Source organism: Nestor notabilis, unplaced genomic scaffold, assembly GCF_000696875.1.
Source record: "Nestor notabilis isolate BGI_N333 unplaced genomic scaffold, ASM69687v1 scaffold12464, whole genome shotgun sequence".
NCBI lineage: Eukaryota > Metazoa > Chordata > Aves > Psittaciformes > Psittacidae > Nestor > Nestor notabilis.
In genome coordinates this window covers 1-17,760 of record NW_009925211.1, presented here as the reverse complement: position 1 = coordinate 17,760, position 17,760 = coordinate 1, and the positions used below count along the sequence as shown (strand labels likewise).

The following is a 17,760-nucleotide window of genomic DNA, read 5'->3' as shown; positions in this document are numbered from 1 at the left end:
GTGCCTGTCGTCCACACTGGGGCTGGGACAGGCCAGGATGCCGTTGCCCTTGGCCACCTGGGCACAAGCTGCTCATGTTCAGCTGTCTGTAGACCAACACGCCCAGGTCCTTCCCCCCAGGGCAGCTTTCCAGCTGTGCCAGGGGTGCTGGCTGGCCTGGGATAAAGAGAGGTCCCTGGAGGGCAGATAGGACAGCAGCGTCGGGGCGTCTCCTGTCTGTGTGGTTCTCTTCCATGTGGGGTGCAGTGCTGTAGCTGCCCAAGTACAGACCACACAAGCACAATGCTGGGTGGTCTGTGGGTTTTGTGCAACCACTGATGGGTTCTGGAGATAACTGCAGATCCTTGGAAGCATCCGCAGGGAGCTCATATCTGAATGTTTTTTCTGGAGCTTCCCACAGCTTGGTATTGGGAGTGTGTCAAGGCCCTGAATGTGGATTCAGGGCTGTATCTCTAGGAAGAGTCTTTTTGAGGAAGGCTTGCAGAGGGATGGACCTGATGGGTGTCCATTGCTGGACCCCTGCAGCAGTCAGTCTGACTCTCAGCCCTCCTGAATGGCTCTGCTTGGGCATGAGTAGCATTTGACTTCTCCAGAGTCCTAATGAGGGAGTGCCAAGGCCAGAGCAGCTCTGTGCTGATGCTGGGGTGAATCCCTCCTTCCTGCCCGGGCCCAGGCATGTGCATCTCAGCAAGCAGAGCCAAGCCAGATCAGTCTGGGCTCAAGGCTTGCAGGACATGGGCTTTCTCACCCTTTCTCTGAGGCTGTCATGGGATTGTTGCTTTGTTCTTGCATCTCCCAGACAAAGGGAGGAAGCAGAGTTAATGCAGTCCTGAGTCCCTGTTTGTGCTGTTTCCTCTGCTTGCTGCAGGTCAGGCTGCCTTACACAAAGGGTTGAATAAGCAGCACTGCGGAGTCTGTGCAGAGATGTCCAGTGGGAGATTTTAGTGCCCCAGAAATCAGGGGAGCCCTGTACATTGCAGGAGCAGGGCAGAAATGGTCAGTGCAGCATCTGGGAAACCAGCACAGGCACTCTGGAGAAGGGCTTTTGGCCAAAAGATTGACAAGTCTCCCTCTTGTCCCACTGAAATCACCTGCACTCAAAATCAACTTGACAAGCCACCGGGGAGCCAGTTGTTTGCACTGGCTTGGGAGGACGGAGTGGGCTGGCCAGGGCCCCAGGTCTGTGCTGCCTGCTTCAGGAAATCTCTGACCATCCTCCTCCTATGGATTTTCTCACTCTTCTTTGTGTACACAAACACACAGGCAATAGATGCGGAAGATTTATGATGCTCCCTTGCTTTTGCTCTAATAAAAAGCAATCCGAGTGGTGAAGGAATGAATCTAGAGCTGCTTGGCTGTGAAAGCTATCTGAAGGGGGTTCTGCTGCTGGGGGGGATCGAGCCCCTGCTCCCTGCAGCGAATCCGGGTGTCGGCAGCAGGGGAGGCGGCGAGTGCCGCCTGCTGGCACATGGCCGCGTGTGTGGAGGGCAGGGCCGGGCTGCTGGGCTTGGCCTGGGGCTCTGCCTGCTCGGTGGTGAGCAGCGGGGCGTCCCTGCCCTTCTAGACTGGCAGCGTATCCTAGAGGGATGTTCACTGCCATTACTGTGCAATGTCTTGTTTCCCTCTCTGCTTTTTCTTTAAGGCCCACCTGTTAAAACTCTGGAAAGTTACCCTTTTCCCATAAAACGGTTGTTTGTGGCACCAAGCCAAGGGTAACATTTCTGGGGAGCACAACTGCTGGATTAGTGAGACCAGAATGGGGCAACATCGTTTCCTCAGCAGGGCAGTAACTTTCTGTAGCCATCTCAGTCTCCTCAGACTGATGATGTTTGGTGGCTGGTGATGCTAGGAGCCCGTGCAGAGGTCTGTGCGGATGTCAGAAATGGGCTCCAGGTGAGCTCTCACATCTGACTTCACGGAGCCCTTCAGAGCGGTGGTAGCAAGTAATCTAACATCCTGTTGTTTGCCTGTTGTTGCAGTTCCTGTTGGTGCCATGCTAGGTTAATTGGTGCACAGCCCGAGTGCAAATTTTCCTGTGATTACAGTCAGTTGTTAATGGGTCTCATTTGCCTGCATGCAACTGCTGTACATTCATATGCAGTAACAACTGTGAACAGCACTTCAGGCACTTGAGTTTGTAGAAAAGCTCCATGGCAATGTAACATGCTGTCTGCAGCTGCTTCATCCAGCCATTAGTGTCCTCGTTGATTGTGGTGTGAAGCTGAATGGGAGAATTAAGTCAGTGCTATAAAGTCAGGACAACCTGCAGTGGACCTCAGATTTCGGCAACTGACCTCTCACTTGCCTTTTCCCACAGGAGCTGTCAGAGCATGACCAGTCTGTTCAGCAGCACCATGTCTCCTGTTAAGGATGGAACATCATCTCTTCCAAGGAGGCAGACTTCCTTCACCAAACCCCCACTCCGTGCGCTCTACGACTTACTGATAGGACCTATGGAAGGAGTAAGCCTTTGGTGCTGACAAATACAGAGATTCACTTACCAAGATTCCCTGCCAATGCGGGAAAGCAAGAATAGGCAGCTTGGGGATTTTATCTGAAGTGTGGTGGGTTTCACTTGGTCTTCCCAGAGGGTGAGACGGGCTGCGTTGGAAGGTGGAAGCCAGGGACCTTGAGTGCTGTACTGGTGGATCATGGTGTGAACCCCACTTGTTCCATGTGGGGAACTGCTAGTTTGAAATGCAGTATCAGAAAAAATACTCCCTTTCAAAGGATAAGGTGAGAATAATATTGACAAGACATCGGTGGCTGGTGTTCACAATGGTTTTATGCTGGAGCAGCAGCTGCTGTGCGGGGCCTGTGCAGCCTGTCAGTGCGCTCAGGGGGGTTGTTTGTGCAGAGGTGAGCACAGCCCAGCTGTAGGGGTGTGTCCACTCCAGTGCGGGTTCACCCGTCACATCTCTGTTCACTCGGAGTGTAATTCTGATAGGGGTATTTTCACACCTTGGGAAGCGCAGGTGGGGCACTGATGGAGTGAAAGGACCGAGCTGATTCTCTCTCTCTTCCTTCCAGGGTTTGATGCATTCCAGTGGGCCTGTTGGCCGCCACCGCCAGCTGATCCTGGTTCTGGAGGGAGAACTGTACCTCATTCCTTTTGCTCTCCTGAAGGGCAGTTCCTCCAATGAGTACCTCTACGAGCGCTTCAGCCTCATTGCAGTGCCATCCATCCAGTCGCTGAATCCCAGCTCCAAGGTCTGACATTGCCTTATAAATCCTCACTCTCATAGAACCTCTCCTGTGGGGTGCAGGTTCCTACATGTGCTAGAAAAGCAGCAGCCAGGCACAAGAACAGAAGCCCCAAATGTGCTGCCCTGCCGAGGCACTGCCAGCCCTGGTGAGAGTGTTGAGCACCACAGCTGTGAAGTAGGTGGGGGGCTGGGATCTTCTTCATGCTTTAAGCTCTGCTACAGCCCTCAAAGGGACCTGGGCTAAGGCTGTTGCTTTCTATTCTTACCCATCTGTTCACCCAAGATGTTGGGACAGAAATCTTGACTGGGCTCAAGTGCAGATGTTCCTTGGAATAGTTAAATGGAAGAAACTAAAGAAACACAAAGGGTTTTGTTTTTTTTTGTACGTAAGACAACCAGACTCCTGTTTAGAGCCAAAGAGACAGGCTGTTTCATTACCAGCGCCATAACAAACAGATCTTTGAACCCCATTTTCTCTTTCTCTCTGTAGTCCCATGCGAGGAAGAATACTCCTGCTTACTCCAGTTCTACCTCAATGGCAGCTGTCATAGGAAATCCCAAGCTCCCTTCAGCAGTTATGGACAGGTGGCTATGGGGACCTATGCCCTCTGCAGAGGAGGAAGCATATATGGTGTCTGAGCTACTCAGCTGCCAGCCCTTAGTTGGCTGTGCTGCAACTAAAGAGAGGGTCATGAGTGCCCTCACTCAGGCAGAATGTGTCCATTTTGCAACCCATGTCTCCTGGAAACTGGCTGCTTTGGTCCTGACACCCAACACTGACAGCACTCCAGCCAGCAGCAAGAGTTCTTTTGGTAACCCCTACACAATCCCAGAATCCCTTCGGATGCAGGATGATGCCAGTGATGTGGAGAGCATCTCGGACTGCCCTCCTCTGCAGGAGTTCCTGCTTACAGCAGCTGATGTCCTGGATCTGCGGCTTCCTGTCAAATTAGTGGTTCTTGGCTCCTACCAAGAATCCAACAGCAAAGTCACTGCTGATGGAGTCATTGGTTTGACAAGAGCGTTCCTGGCTGCTGGGGCTCAGTGTGTCCTAGTGTCACTCTGGCCCGTTCCTGTGGCTGCTTCCAAAATGTTTGTGCATGCCTTCTATTCCTCCCTCTTAAATGGGATGAAAGCCAGCGCAGCCCTTGGGGAAGCGATGAAAACCGTGCAGAGCAGCAAGCAGTTCTCCCATCCGTCCAACTGGGCAGGTAGGAAGAATCTGCTTTTGACAAGACAGGTTTGTAGTTGCTGTTACACCAGGTTGTTTGAGTTAAGCAAGGAGCACTGCCAGCAGGTAGCTGGGAGTAGCATGTGCCCTGTGGTCTCCCAGAATTCAGTCCTGCTCTAAAGGACTCCTGGAGCATGCCAGGACAAGTTTAGCTGCAGTACAATGTTTTTCCACTTGCTTGAACAGGAAAACACTTACTGATTTAATAGAGGAGGACATGTAAGAACCATCTAGAAGCTTTCTGGAAGTTCAGTCTATGGGAATGGGCAGGGAGCTGCTCTGGGAAAAGAGTATCACTCTGCAGAGTGCAGTGAAGCATTGGTCAAAGAGGGCAGAGGATATTGCTTCTGCTTTGAACATTTTCCATAACAAAAGGAGATTGACTGTCTCTTACTCTGAATCCTGCAGGCTTCATGCTAATTGGGAGCGATATGAAGCTGAACAGCCCTTCTTCACTAGTAGGACAGGCCCTGACTGAGATTCTGCAGCACCCTGACAGGGCACGAGATGCTCTGCGTGTCCTGCTACATCTGGTAAGGGGAAGGAAACCACAGGCAGTGGGAAGGGCATTGCCAGTGTAGCTGTGAGATAATGTTACCTGTGGGTATGCACCTGTAAACTGTGAATAGGAAGAGAAACACGCTGATGTGCAGCCACTCCCACTTGAATATGCACCTTCAGCCCCTTTCCCTTACCATAAGGTAGTCTGTGAAAACTCTGGGTCAGTGTGGGAGGACTTGGACACCTGATGAAGTGTCCAGAGCAAAAAGAGGCGAAGTAAGTGAAGTCTTACATTGTATTGTGACCAGACCCTCCCCAGGCCCATCTGCTTTGCTTTAGCTGTTGAAGTGGGTCTCTGCTTTAAAAATCAGAAAATCCTTGGGGTTAATTGTTTCTAAAGGAAACAGCTCTGAACATTGTAGGCATGGAAATGCAGAGCAGTGTCTGCTGCCCATTTGCATGCTTGGAAGGCAAGACGCACTTTTGTCCCCATCTGTGCCAATAGCCTGTTGTGGGGAGCAGCGGGGCTGAAGCCAAAATGCCAGATGGCTGGAATAATCCCTCATGACTTTTAATACTTGTCTTTCCAGCGTATCTTCCGTGGTCCACAAGAATGTGGAGTATCCATAGGATGAGGGAAACCTGCAAATATTGCTAGTGCTTTCAGTTGCTGGGGTTTGTGGACACGTCTCTGCTGTTTCCCATGTAGCTGCAGACTCTTGCCTGGTGATAAGAAGTGGCTGCGAGAGATGGGAATCTGAACATGAGATCTTTTGGGGAGAAATGCAGCTGCCAGGCTTAGGGAAGACTGTCACAGACAAACTGGTACTTAGTTTCCTGTGGCATTACCCTCCCCAGCATCCCAGAGAGCACTGACACTCATCACAGTGATGTGGAGCTGGGAGCGCCGAGTTGCTGGAGCCTGTTTTCAAGGGCACTAACAACTTTCTCTGTGAGATGGGCAGGTTCACCATGGGTTTGCTGTCTCTCAACCTGCTGTTCCTGGCTTTGCACTGTGTAGAAAGAGGCAGTTAGCAGAAATCTCTTCTAAAATAACCTAATGCTGTATTTTCCCCAAAGGTGGAGAAATCACTGCAGCGAATCCAGAACGGGCAGCACAACTCCATGTATACCTCCCAGCAGAGTGTGGAGAATAAAGTGGGTGGCATTCCAGGCTGGCAGGCACTACTCACCGCAGTAGGATTTCGGCTGGACCCTCCAGCCAGCGGCCTGCCAGCAGCAGTGTTCTTCCCAACCTCTGACCCTGGTGACCGGCTGCAGCAGTGCAGCACCACCATACAGTCCCTCCTAGGTAAGAGCAGGCCAGCATGGGCTCTATCCAAGCAGGCATCAACCTTCCCCTGCCTTCCTGTGATGCAGGCTGTAAACCACTGATGCTTTACATCAATGAAGTATTCAGCAGGGTAAAAGTTCTGAAAGTGCTTACTGAAAATTTTGTCATAGATGGGAATCACTTACTCCTGGGTCCAGTATCTGAGAAGCATGAAGTTGACTATTCCTTTCACCCAGCTCTCAGTCAGAAAATGTATAATCAGATGCAAAGGGGTAAAACCTTTTGCTTTCTGGAAATTGCTGCTCTTCCAGAACTGGTCAGTGATGTGGGGCAGGGATTTTAGGAATTACCTGAGTCTGTGTTCTGTTCAGGTTTGTTGCATATCTAACAGTCAAGAGACAGATGCTGAACAATCCCTGTTTCTGACGATGTTTTTCAGGTTTGCCTAGCCCTGCACTTCAGGCACTTTGTAAGCTTATCACAGCTTCAGAAACAGGAGAACAGCTTATCAACAGGGTGAGTTGGGAGGTTTTCCCACAGTACCAGTTTCCGAATGGTTCTTCAGAAACACACAGAATGGTTTATGCCCTGATTGATTGACCCAGAGCCAATGAGATCTCAGGGTTGAAATTCTAAACTGTGTGAATGAAAGCCTGTGTCCAGAAGAGAAAAATGCAGGTATGTCAGTGGGCTGCATGGCTTGAGCCTCCCCGTTCAGTGACGGAAGTGAAAACATGATACCTACTGCAGTGAGGGGGAAGCAAAAGATGGGAAGTGAGTGGCAGAACCACTAATTGCTACTTGGCCATCCTGTCTAGGGCCCGTGTTGGCTGGTCTTTCTCCACTGTAATTACCAAAGTCCCAAGGTACAGTTGACTTTGGACAATGCAAGGTCTGTCAGAAAACTTGCTGAGCCTGTGCTGCTCCTGGTGTGCATGCTCATAGCTCTGCTGATGGGACCACTGCCCTCAGGAGAAAGGCAGTGGGACTCCTCCCTGCTCCCCACAATCTCCTTCACCTTCCTCCCTCTCCCCAGTCTCTCTAGCATGCCTAGCTTAACCCCTCCCTGTGCCACCAGCCTGGCTGGCTTTCCATTATGTGTTTCTGACTGTCCCAATTGCTTCTCAGATGAGATTTATTGTGATCATTTGCCTGCTCTCTGAATGAGGACACTGCACAAAGCAAATGGGGGTAACAGCTCACCTTTCTTGTCCCCTTCCCCATGCAGAAGTGGTGAAGGGAAGTTCCATGGTGGGTAGCTGGAATTATCTCTGTAGCTTCAGAGGACTCCCCTTCATTCTGTTGTGTTGTCCCTCTGCACGACACACAAAACAAGAGCCCCAGCTTTTCTGTTACCCACTAAGAGGCCTGTTTTGTCTATCGATGTCATTGAGTGTGCTTCAAGGAAAGGGTTTCTTGTTATGAACTGCAGTAGTGCATGAGGTATTTCTTACGGCTTGTCCTTCATGGCACTTTGCTTTCTTGCCTTGGCTGTTTTCCTCAGTGCCTGGGACTTCTGTGGTCGAGTTACAGGCTTATATTTTCCTTAGTGCCACCAGGGGGAGGCCCAGAGCCGAAGGGATGTGTTGAGTAGAAGAAAACATTCCGATAGATCCGGATGTGTTCGTGGTTCCTCAGCTGCCCCATGCAGTAAATGCTGGCAGGGTGTTGCTCTGGTTTTGCAGATGTTCCTCTGTAGCCCAAGCCCCAGGCAGAACTTCCTTTGCACAGAGTTACCCAGCTCCAGGCTGGAGGGTTTTCAGCTGAGCCCTCCCTTCCCCTGCCATTGCTGCCATTCTTCCCCTCCTGCCTCTCAGCAGCTCAGGTGTGAGCAGCTCCAGCTCTGCCTGTCCCAGAGGAGAAGAGAGAGATTTTGTTCAAACCCGAAATGTGGTGACTGGTCAGACAGTGGCTGGTGCTCCCCCTTTCTCTGGTGTGGGTGATGGGTGTCCTACAGGAGCAGCTCTTGGCGTTCATGAAGCAGCAAGGAGGGAGCCTGGTCTTTTGCTCTGGATAGAAAATGCTTACCTGTAGTGCAAAGCAGAAGGTAGGAACCACAAAAGAGAGAACGTCAGCACCACCACATGTGCAAGGAAAAGTTAGGGATTGCCAGTAATGTATCCCAGAGAAAACAAGAGAGGAGCTTGTTTTATGTTCAGCCTTCTGCCAGAACATGGGTTGGCCTGAGTGTGCCTGCTGGAGTTGGTTGTGATGAGCTGGGCACTCCCAGATTCCAGCTGCCTGTTCCCATGCTGTTGGACTCCTGATTCACAGCTTAAGCCACTTCCATTGCTCCCATCTTTCTATGGATAGAGCATCTTGCAGTCAGGATGCTGGTTTGCATGTGGATGTGTCACTGCAGGGCTCCCGATCACAGGCGTTGCGTAGCACAGAATAACCTGTGTTGTTTCTTTCTTTTCTCCTCTCTTTTCCTTTCTTGTTATCTGCTGCCTGAAGGCTGTTAAAAATATGGTGGGAATGGTGAGTATTACACTGGGGGATGACCCTGCCGTGCAGGGTAGAATGCCTCAGTCACTGCACACCCATTTCCCTGTGCTCCAGAGTTCCTGCTTTCAGGCCTGGAATTTGCTGCATGTCCTACTGTGGAAAAAAGCTTGTGTGGGTTGTAAGAGATGGGTGGTCCTGAGGTTAGCTGGTCCCTCATTAATGACTTTCCATCCTTCCTGCCCTGGCTGTGATTTTGAAGAGTGTGGAATCCTGGCACCTTAATTTGTGTCAGACCTTCATAAACACATTTCTTCTCTACTTTGTTACTCCTGTCCCTTGGGCACGGTTGAGAAACTTCTTTCCTGGAGGCCATGGAGGTATTAGGAAAGTCTTCCATGGTTTCATATGACTTGTTCTGCCCAGTTAAATGCTGAGAAGGAGTTTCTTGGGACTTGCATAAGGAGTATGGCTCAGACATGGAATGGGCTTTAGTATATTTCTGTGAGCAGCCCCGAAGTATCTTTTTGCTGTTCTGCCACTTCACAGATGTTCCTGCTGTGCTTCTTGCTCAATTTCCACTGGCCACTCCCCCCACGCCCCCAGCCCTCACCCCTGTTCTGTCCCTGCCTTTGCTGCTGTTCAGATTTGACCATTGTTGCTGTCCCTCTGCCAGAGCTTTTCGTCTCACTGTTCTGTTCAGGAGCAGCAGCTGAATACATGGATGTACAGGGAAAGGGATGTTTGCGGTGTGTTGCCTGGGCTGTGACTGTCAGGAAAGCAGTGGTGTGATTGTAAGGAATGGCTAATGTTTGTGTCGTTATCTGCAGCTGCATCAAGTCCTGGTTCAACTTCAGGCAGGCGAGAAGGAGCAAGATTTCTCCTCTGCACCAATCCAGGTTTCCATCAGTGTCCAACTCTGGAGGCTGCCCGGCTGTCATGAGTTCCTGGCAGCTCTAGGTAGGAGAACACTTCTTTCCATTGTCTTAGAACTATAGTTGGTTTAACCCATTTTAGTTTCAGGATCCTGTTCCCCTCTTGTTCATAACATACTTCAGAGTTTGCTTCTGGCTTCCTGCCTGAAGTGAACTAATCATTCCTTTGGCAGGGAAACCTGTGCACTCGGCAAGGGTAGGACATACCAGGGTGATTCTGTGTACCAGGGTTTACATCCTGCAGGAAAGACATATGAGAACTAAGTAGAAAACTAGATTTTATTCTGGTTTGGACCTTGCTTAGTGTTAGTAAAAAAAAGGCATTGCCGGGAAGAGACATCCAAGAAGACAGCTTGAGGAGCTTATAGAAGCCAGGCATCATTTCTTACATGCAGCCATGCCTCCTACAGCTAAGCCCTTGTTTGCCAAATTCCAAGGTCTTTGCTCTTCTCCAGACCCATTTCTGCGAGAAAGCTTTGGATTGATGAATGGTGGGGGCACGGGGGACTCTGTCCCCTCTATGTCATTCCCCAAAAATTCCAAATAATTCTCAAGTTAAAAAGCATGGAGTAGTGTATTTTGTCTGTCAGTTTGGAGAGGAGTGATTTGTTCATGTGTGTGTGTGTTCACAGTCCGGCACCGTAAAGCTCCCAGCACCTGCTGGAGAAGTGCTAAATAGTAATAAATGGTAATAAATCCAATCCACAAAGTGTACATTGCAGTGCAGGGTCATCATTCCAGGACATAGCAGGATCTCAGCGCTCTTTGGTCCATCTGTGTTACAAATGAGATCACACTTGTGTAAAACACTGGATCTTTCTGCTTCATGTTCCGTTACAGGTTTTGACCTTTGTGAAGTTGGCCAGGAGGAGGTGATTCTGAAAACTGGGAAACAAGCTAACAGGAGGACCATGCACTTTGCCCTACAATCCTTGCTGGCACTTTTTGGTAAAGCTACTTACAATAGTTGTTTCTCCTGTATTGTCTGATGATTTGATCAGAGTGGCTTCTAGAGAAAGCTCACACTCTTGCCTTTTGCCTAGACCACACACATGTCCCGCAGACCATGGGTCATACAACAGCAAGTGTGGTTTTTATGTGGGAAACAAGCACTAAGATTTGGCTGTGGCCAGAGCTGGGAATAGAGTCCAGCAGCTGATGGATGTACAGCTCTTGGGTTTGAGATGTGAAATGAGAATGAATTGACAAATTTCATCTCGGGTGCCTGCACTGAGGTTCCTGCCTGTGCATTTCTTGGGCTGTGCAGGTTTTTTCTCACCTAAGTAGCAGTTGGGTTTTCTGAAGTAGCACAGACTCCGAGGGTACGTTTTGTAGCGTTTCCTCCAACAAGTTTGGTTGGTTTTACTGTGTGTCCAGGGGCATGTTTGTACGTGTTTCTTTTCTTCTCTTTTAGATTCCACGGAGCTGCCTAAGCGCCTTAGCCTGGACAGTTCCTCTTCACTAGAGTCACTGGCTTCTGCACAGTCTATTTCCAACCCTGTACCGCAGTATCAAAACCCTCCATTCTCCCCTACTTGTCCAGACAGCATTGCATCTGATGCCATTTCTGTGTACAGCCTGAGCTCCATTGCTTCTTCCATGAGTTTTGTTTCCAAGCCAGAGAGCATGGCAGATGGTGTGGGGCACAGAGGACGCCAGGACTATGAGAAGCCCAAGAACATCTATCCACATAGGTCTGCAGCACAGAGCCAGTTGTCACCACAGAGCAGCACTGTAGTCAGCAAAGATGAGGAAGAGTATGAAGGTTTTTCTATAATCAGCAACGAGCCTTTGGCCAGTTACCAAGAAAACATAAAACCCAGATTTTCCCCTGATCACAAACAGTCCAAAACTGGTCAGACTGGAGGCATTAACGAGTCTGTCAACTCCAAAGGGAGCATAAGTACCCCAAATTCCCCTGTTAAAATGACTCTTATTCCCAGTCCAAATTCACCTTTCCAAAAAGTTGGGAAACTCGCGAGTTCTGATACTGGGGAATCTGACCAGTCTAGCACTGAGACTGACAGCACTGTCAAATCCCAGGAGGACAGTAATCCAAAGCTTGATCCGCAGGAGTTGGCCCAAAAAATCCTGGAGGAAACTCAGAGTCACCTCATTGCTGTTGAGCGTCTTCAGAGGAGCAGCAGCCAGATAAGCAAGAGCAACAATTCCGATGATGGGGCTCCCAGCCCAGCGGGTGCATCCGCATTCAGATCTTCGGAGACGAGCGCGTTCAGCCGGCCCATCAGCTCTAGTCAGAAGAATCAATCTTCACCCCTTGCAATGAAACCAAAGCCTCCCACAAGGAGTTCATCCCTTCAGAAAGTGAGTTCTGGCTATAACAGCCCTACAACTTCCGAGGTGTCAAACAAAGAAGGCACAGGCCAATACAGTGGGCAGCCATCTCCGAGTTGTGATTCACATGGGTCCTTAACTGAGCAGCCTCACTTCAAGCTCAAGTACCCCAGCTCTCCCTACAGTGCTCATATTTCTAAATCACCCAGAAATACCTCTCCGAGCTCAGGGCATCAGTCTCCGGGTGGCAGCACTCCATCTCCTGCTCTTTCTTACTCCTCAGCTGGTTCTGCTCGCTCAAGTCCAGCTGATGCCCCAGACATAGACAAGTTAAAAATGGCTGCCATTGATGAAAAAGTGCAAGCAATTCACAACTTAAAGATGTTCTGGCAAAGCGCTCCCCACCACTCCCCCGGCCCAATAAAGATTCTGCGAGGGGCTCCTGGAACAATGACTTCTAAGAAAGATGTCCTCAGTTTGCTCAATTTATCTCCTCGGCGCAGCAAAGAAGAAAGCGTAGATAAGCTGGAACTAAAGGACCTGTCTATTGAGCAACACCTTGCTGCTTCTCCACAAAAGAACCCTCCAAATGGACACAAGCGCTCTGAAACGACCAGTGCAGTGACCCCGACTCAGTCCCCGGCTCCCGGCAGCGCCCCAGGCTCCACGCGCCCCGTGAGGCTGCCATCTGGGAACGGTTATAAATTCCTGTCACCGGGAAGATTTTTTCCTTCCTCCAAATGTTGAAATCTCTCGAGTACCAGCTGATGACTCACAATCTGTTCAAGTATCTGCTTCTGCCCACTTGCCTTTATCAGTACAGAACCATTATCTATGAAGCCATGGTCATACCCGCAGTTGGCAATGCACAGGAACGTGACAGATTGGCCCCGTCTGTCACCGCGCAGGAACATGGGCTCTACACAGATGGGTTTTGGTTTCCCTTATCAGGACCTTGGCCAGACTCACTTGGTAACAGGTTCTACGTAGTGTTCAGTATTAGCAGCAACAGGTCCAATGGATCTAGTTGTCTGTTCATAAAACACTAGTTTTTAAGCCACGTACTTGTATTTCTTAACCTAACAGGAGGTATTACAGCTGGCTTTTTTACAGAAATTATACATATCAGGGATCAGAGAGGGAAGTGAGAGGAGGCAGAACTTCATGTATACCACAGAGAAAGTATGCACAGGCTTCTGCCTGGAGAAGTACAAGCCATTTATTTGATTGCTTTCGAAGGCTGTCAGAGAGGACAAGATAACATACCATATCTCTGCCAAGTTAGCCAGGCACGAGAAATTGCTGGCAGTAAAACTCCATAGCAGCATGATACTGGCAGTTCTCTTGCATCATTTAGAGGCTGGTGAAACAAAGACAAGAGAACAGAAGTGCCCCATACTGAAATCTGCATCTCAGGTAACTTTTCCTGAGGGGAAACCTTTCAGGTGGTATTTTGCTGGTTGGTCTGCTCAAAAAGAAGTTTGGGGCGCAGTAAGCAAGGTGAGCCTCAGCGGGAGGTGGTGCGTGTGCGTCAGAGAGACGAGCTCTGGTTTTCCTGAGGGCTCTGCTCTCTGGCTCACAGCACTATGATGGTGAAATGTTCGGTTTGGCAGGTATTTGGGCAGCTCAGATGTCTTCTATCTGTGAAGTGTGCACAGGAAAGGGCTCCAGACGCTGAAAATCAGAGCGTTATTTCCATGGTAGGCAGGAACATGACATCAGTGTGTGTGACTTCGAAATCACCTGACAAGTAAGTCCTTCACTGGACCTGCTAAATCATTCCCTGTAGCTCATCACGGGAGTCTGCAAACCCCTTCCTGCTGTGGAAGCCAGTTTCTTCTGGAGCAGGTACACGGGTCTAAGCGGATGTCGGTGCAGTCCGAGCACGTACATGAGGCAACAGGCAGAATGGCTGTAGGCAGAACCTGTGCACCCTCAGATCCCTGGAGAAAAGAGCACCCCGGGTGCTGTGTGAACTGAGCTTTCCTGAGCGAGGCGGTGTTTGGGTGTTGTGGGGCGAGGTGGAGATCGTTCCTTGGAAGCGGCTGTTGAACGCAGTGGTGGAAGCAGACTCGGAAGGATGCTGTGCATGCACTGAAGACTGGGCAGGTGGTGGCATTAGCTCGGCCACCTGCACACTGAGATTGAGCAAGGATTTCAGAGGCCGCGTGCTATGAAGTCAGAGCACTGGATCACCAAGGCTTTTGGGTTCTACTCTGCACTCCCAAAATTCGCTGAGTGACTGAAGCCTAATCACTTCACCTCTCCGTGCCTCTTCTTCCCTTTCTATCTAAATGGGGATAGTAATACTTTACCTACCTACCTCACAGAGGTGTTGTGAGGCTTAATTAATTAGGCCCTGAGTTTTAGCTGGATCTTAAGTCAGCCTCTGGTCGTGGGACTGACCACCCGAATGGTGAGTGCAGTCAGCTCTGCAAACGTGCTGGGGCACGTTACTGATGCAGATAATTATTGCACTTATCATGTCTGGATGCTCTTCTTGAAAATATGTATCTGATCCTTTGTGGTAGGGATCTTGGAGGAAAAGCGTGATAGCAGGACAGGGGATTCTGTTCTGATACTGGAGGGTAACACTATGTAGGCTCAGTTACTCATGGTGCATAGATCAAGCGCTTGCATTGAGTATGTTCCAGAATCCACTGGGTTTGGGAGAATGTTTTCCATTCTTTCATTGCAAGAAATTAACACAAGCACTAAAGGCAAAGAATATCGGGCTGTGTTGTTAACACTCAGCTAGCAAGGGATGGGTGATCACAAAGGTGTCAGTGCAGGAGGACAAAGAGTAGTTTTTTGTTTACTCATATTATGCAATGTAGCAAAACAGTTGAGTAAATCTGTTCAACTCCTGTGATGCAAGTTATGTGTCTGTACGTTACATCTCTCTGTGATGGTTTGGTGCTAGATACCATCTTCTTGTCACTTGGCAGGAAAAATTAGGATAGTGGGTGCAGCATCTGCCCCCCATGCAGTGACCCTGTGGGGGCCACCACACTGCCCAGAGCCTTCCCGTGACCTGCTCTGTTTCTAACCAGCATAACTGTCGTGAAGCGACATCCCAGGAACGCCCAGGATGGAAGTGGGCAGCTTTTTGTGTATAGCAACAGCAAATACTCCCTGTAGTGCTGCGTAACATGCCAGAAATAAGCCTCTCTACTTGTAGTTTAATTCCGTAACTAAAGGACCGTTTGCTCTGTAGAAATTCCATGTTGCCATCCCCGTGTTCCAGTGGGTTTCACACTCGCTCAGAGTTTTCAGAGAAGGGTGCATCGGGGTGGGGGGTGGGATGGTTTTTGTTCTTCTCTGGGTTTTTAAGGAGGGGGGAGCACTAGAAACAGGGAGGGGTTCACATGTAGAGGAAGTTCAGTATTTAGGAAATTGGTGTATAAATATGGAAGGTGAGTGTCACTAGAACAAGTCCTTTGGAAAATGAAGTTTCCATGGACTTGCACAGGGCACTTCCATTGGCTTGATGAGAGCCATGAAGGTGCATGCTTACTCATGGCTGGGGACACTTCCCACACCTTGTGCCTCACTCCTCCACCCCCTGAATGAGAAACGACCCCTTGTGAGGAAAAAAAAGAGTTTAATCAGGTTTGCCCAATATGTGGAGAAATTCAGGAAATGAAATACCATGTTCTCTGTTTGGTATTAGAATTCCTTCTGTGGAGTTTAAATGCGTTTGTTGTTGTTGTATTTGTGCATGGTACAAGTGACAACACTGCTTAATACAGTGAGCAATAAGAATTAGGTGTTACCCACTTTCACACTAAACCTGCCACATGCAACCATTCCCGAAGGCCATGGAATGTCTTTTAGTTTGGGTTTGTCCTGTATGTTTTACTGTGTGAGGTTACAGGTTTTTTATTGACTGTCTTTAGCTCCAACTAAATGGGAACAGTAACAAGCTCTGATCAAATCCACTTTAATTTGATGTTGTTGGTTACCCTGGACTCTGGCCTGGGACCGATTTTCCTTCTATTTAACCACACGTTACTCAAACAAGGGAAAAGCACTGACGGGGTGCTACAGCCACGCGCATCACTCTGGGCCGGGTTTCCTTGCATTAGGTCAAACTTGTTCTGTGAACATCTCCTTCAAGTTGCAGCATAGACCCAGGTGCACAAAAGCGTCTGTGAACCTGCGAAGAGACTCTGGTGGCTGCAGGCTGGTGGCAGGTTTGGGGTTGGGTTGTGCTGCCCGGGCGTGTGCAACCCAGCGCCCCGCGGCTGCAGAGCTCCTTCAGGGCGCACTGAGGACGGCGACTGTCAGCAGAGACTCTCCAAGCAGCAGCCCTTTAGCACTTGCTCTCCTTGTATGCAGTGGTAGCCATGTTCGGCCTATATGGACTTTCTTTGTAAATTAAAACTGTTTCCAGACAGCATTAAACTTTTTATATTATGAAATTTACCATGTAAAAAGATTTTCATATTTTTATTGAAATTGCTAAGGCATTTGGCCTTCTTCCTTTGTGATTTCTGTGTCTATTAAAGCATGAGTTCTCTCAGTACTTGAGTCTCTTGGTCTAGGATGGTGTTGGGAAAGAACTTGCTAGAACACTGCACCCTGCCCTGCCCCCAGCTGGCTGCTGGTCTGCTCCTCTGGCCTGCTCCCAAGAAGCAAAGCAGTCAGTCCACATAGGTCTGCATCCTGTGGCTGAGTAACGTGGGGCTGCTGTGCTGGGCCTCCCCTGTGGAAGTGTGGGGTCATTGAGAACTTCCTCCTCTTTTGGGGGCAGAACGGAGAGTTCCCGTTACAAACCAGGACTGGAAATTCCTTTTCCTTTCCCTAGCAGGTGGTGGGAGCGTCGGTGTTTGCTCCCGGTCTGTCTTGGAGTCGGCATCAAGAGGACATGCTGGGCTGGAAGGAGCTTCAGGGATCACTTGGTCCTCGTGGGCAGTTCCTGACGCAGTGCTCTCGTGTCCTAATGCCGCCGTCCCCCTCACGAGCACCCAGACCTGTGTCCAGTGGGCTCAGACGTTCCCAGGCGGGGCTGCTGTGGGGAGCAGGGTGCTGGGGAAGCACAGCACGTGGGCAGGGGCCGGGCTGCTCTCAAGTGCTGTGCGTGCACGTGGGGTCCGGAATCGGCAGGAAGCAGCTACTTGGACCATACGATCGTGTGTGGTATCATCTAGATCTAAACAAAGAGAAGAATGGGGCTGTGGAGAACACACTGCAGCTGGCTGGGCAAGGAAAAGACAGCTTGTCCATACGGGGAAGGAGCAGCAGCCGGGGCTTAGGCAAACCAAATAAAACGGGGAATGCTGGAGAACTTGGGGAAGCCAACATGGCCCCGTCGCAGTGCCCAGGCACAGCCCTCTGCGGGAGGGTCTCTTGGCAACACTGAATGTTACTGTCTGTGAGTTTCTGCTCTGCTTTAGTTGAGTTGATGTGTAAATGCATCATTAGCTCTAGCTGCTGGCAAACAGAACTGGAGCAGATGGCTCCTGAAAGGAACGGGTGGGCAAGGGTGGGCCTGGAAGGAGGGAAAAAGATTCAATTTGGGAACATGGGCACTGTGAGGAGACCGCTGCTCAAACAGGAGACCACGACTGCAGAAACCCACCACCCATTCCCTGCAGAGGAACTGAAGGGCAGTAGCTTCCCATGAATTACAATTCTGGTTTCGCTCTGGAATCCAGTCCTGCAGGGAATACTGTGCTCTAGTGTCCCCGGGATCCCCGCGTAAAGACTTGGTGCTGCCAGAGACGCCCTGTTTGAGCTCGGAGCAGGTCTGTGTATTTCCCTCCTGGGACCCAATGCCTCGAGTAAAGCTTTGGGCAGCTTCCCCTCTGGGACTGGATTGACAGAAACGCGCTGGACAAAGGGAGCCGG

The 17,760-nt window shown here is 50.0% G+C and overlaps 2 protein-coding genes across 2 annotated transcripts in view; one reads left to right on the top strand and one right to left on the bottom strand.

The window, feature by feature from the left end:
• Nucleotides 1–12,654, top strand: part of TTC28 (tetratricopeptide repeat domain 28) — a gene marked incomplete at its 5' end in the record, with an annotated part of 50,068 nt that extends 37,414 nt beyond the window's left edge. The window contains 10 exon segments of the mRNA XM_010012948.1: nt 2,318–2,462; nt 3,031–3,210; nt 3,697–4,417; nt 4,846–4,970; nt 6,019–6,250; nt 6,672–6,748; nt 8,690–8,713; nt 9,508–9,637; nt 10,453–10,560; nt 11,027–12,654. Of these exon segments, the coding sequence (XP_010011250.1) occupies nt 2,318–2,462; nt 3,031–3,210; nt 3,697–4,417; nt 4,846–4,970; nt 6,019–6,250; nt 6,672–6,748; nt 8,690–8,713; nt 9,508–9,637; nt 10,453–10,560; nt 11,027–12,654 (3,370 nt within the window).
• Nucleotides 1,365–1,995, bottom strand: LOC104404502 (protein transport protein Sec24-like CEF). The gene is made up of 2 exons (XM_010012947.1): nt 1,906–1,995; nt 1,365–1,565 (listed from the first exon to the last, which is right to left on the bottom strand). Exons 1-2 carry the CDS (start codon nt 1,993–1,995, stop codon nt 1,365–1,367), a joined length of 291 nt encoding a protein of 96 aa, XP_010011249.1.
• Nucleotides 12,655–17,760: the final 5,106 nt, after the last annotated feature.